At 38.8% G+C, this 2,164-nt stretch overlaps 1 protein-coding gene across 2 annotated transcripts in view; it reads right to left on the bottom strand.

Moving 5' to 3' along the window:
* The window catches only part of CWC25 (CWC25 spliceosome associated protein homolog), a 5,649-nt gene extending 3,686 nt beyond the window's left edge, over positions 1 to 1,963 (bottom strand). For both annotated transcript variants that reach the window (XM_029965853.1, XM_029965854.1), the window contains exons 1-4: positions 1,697 to 1,963; positions 789 to 858; positions 443 to 570; positions 152 to 221 (exon numbers count right to left, since the gene is read on the bottom strand). In XM_029965853.1, coding sequence (XP_029821713.1) covers positions 152 to 221; positions 443 to 570; positions 789 to 858; positions 1,697 to 1,908 — 480 coding nt within the window. In that variant the 5' untranslated portion in view covers positions 1,909 to 1,963. The remainder of the gene's footprint in view (positions 1 to 151; positions 222 to 442; positions 571 to 788; positions 859 to 1,696) is intronic.
* Between the last annotated feature and the right edge of the window lie 201 nt (positions 1,964 to 2,164).

Genomic DNA, 2,164 nt, shown 5'->3' with positions numbered 1-2,164 from the left:
AGGCTTAGATGGCTGCAAATTGAATCTAAAATTTATTAAATCGTGTTCCCCTCATAATCCTCTTCCACTTGGTGCAGCAGATTTGCAGCAAACTCCCAAAGCTCTTTGGTTTTCCCTCACTCAGGGCACTGGGATTGGGACACACACATACCTGCAAACCATATCCTGGGACTTTGTAAGGAGCAGGTTTCCAGGAGGAATTGTCCACCCTCTTCTGAGACCTACAGAGAAAACAGAACAGTCCTTTTGGTGAAGATGAACTGCAAGAATATGGTATTTTTTTTTAACATTAAATTATTTTTATGGCACCTTAATGATGCAAAACCAACAAAGTAACAACACAGGAACATTTAAGCCAATTAAAGACTCAAAGAGAGGACTTGAAAACCAAATAATTTAATGAGGAAACGAGGTATTCTTGCCACAAAACCTCAAAACTTACTTATTTTTGCTTCTCTCCTCCTCACTGCTGGAGCTGTCGCTGCTGGAGCTGCGCCGTCGGTGCTTCTTGTGCTTCTTCTTCTTCTCCTTCTTCTTCTTCTTCTCCTTTTTATCCAAACTGTTCTGCAGCTGCAGAGCAAAACCCCAGTTCCTTGTCAGTCATTATCACCATCCCCACCCCTGGGAGCTCAGAATCTTAAGGAAAAAATCAGGAGTTCTCTGTGGAAAAGCTCCTGGAACAAAACCCCAGCCACCCAAAATTAAAGAGTTTAGGTCAGGAAAGAGCTCAGCAAAACTTCTGATTTCTGAGCCTCCCCCTGGGTCAGTGTGTTCTGAGAGGCACCTACCAAAGCTTTGATTTTCTTCATTTTCACGGGGTTGTTCAAAACTTCCCTCTTCTTTTCCTCCTCCCTCTTTCTAAAGCAGGAAAAATAAAAATACCAGTGTTTTCAAACACACAAAATATCACGTTTTCATGAGAGAGATCAATCAAGTGCAAGCTCTAAGAACACATAAAGGGTGAATCTGCCCTTTTCTCCTCCATTTAAGGTGCAAAAAGCAGGACAAACAAAGATTTGTTACCATCAACCTGCCTCAAATGCCAATAAATGCCTGGTACATTTGTATATAAATATAAATACATTTGTATTTATATATTTCAATAAATGTGAAAATGTCTCTACACTGTTTATAAGGTAAAGACCTCTTTAAAAACATGAAGATATTTATAAAGTCAAAGACACAAAGTTAAAGAAAGACACAAATTTAAAGACACAAAGTTAAAGACATTTATAAAGTTAAAGACATTTACAAAGACATTTACAAACCAACTCAATTTAAAGATGTATAAAAATGTCTTTCCAGTGTTTGGAAGATATTTATAAAAAAGATATTTATAAAAATGTAAAGGCATTTATAAAAAATCTATGGAAGTTTATAAACTTGAAAGACATTTGTAAAATCCCTAAATTTAAAGACAGGCATGAAAATGTCTTTTAAGATAAATATTAAGATAAATATGTTTCTAAGATAAATATGTCTGTATAAACAGATAAATGTTTATAAGATAAACACCTTCATAAAAATGTAAAGGCACTCATAAAAATTGACAGGTACATCCAAAATTTTTGAATTTAAAGGCATTTCCAATGTGTATGAATTTATACACACAGATAAACATGTCTCTGCAGTGTTTCTAAGCCCCACAGCCCAGCTCCCAGCCAGGACCCCCCTCCCTGGAGCTCCCTCCCAGCACCTGATCATGAACAGAGGGTCCTCCCGGATTTTGTTGGCCATGTCCAGCACGGAGTTGGCCCCAGACTTGGCAAAGATGGATCCTGGCAGCAGCCCAGTCTCACTGGAACACCCTGCCTCCTTGTCCTCGGCCTTCTCGAAGATGAACTTGTCCACAGGGCGCCCCATGAGATATTCCTCCCTGTTCACCATCCCCCCGGGGCCCTGGTACATCCACTCCAGCTTCTCTTCCCTTTTCCTGTTGGAAAAAAAAAAACACAACAAAACACCAATTTATTTTCCTCCTTGCAGTTCTGAAGGTAGAGTTTAAAGCTTAAAACGTAAGGTTTAAGGTGAATAGAAATGTTTTATTATTATTATTATTATTATTGTTGTTGTTGTTCTTGTTATTTCTCCAGCACAGAAAGGACACGGAGCTGCTGGAATGAGTCCAAGATGATCAGAGGGATGGAGCAGCTCCTATGAGGAA

This window comes from Manacus vitellinus, unplaced genomic scaffold (genome assembly GCF_001715985.3).
Source record: "Manacus vitellinus isolate BGI_N305 unplaced genomic scaffold, ASM171598v3 scaffold_120_pilon, whole genome shotgun sequence".
Lineage (NCBI taxonomy): Eukaryota > Metazoa > Chordata > Aves > Passeriformes > Pipridae > Manacus > Manacus vitellinus.
The sequence above is the reverse complement of the archived record's forward strand: the minus strand, read 5'-3'. Positions and strand labels throughout refer to the sequence as shown.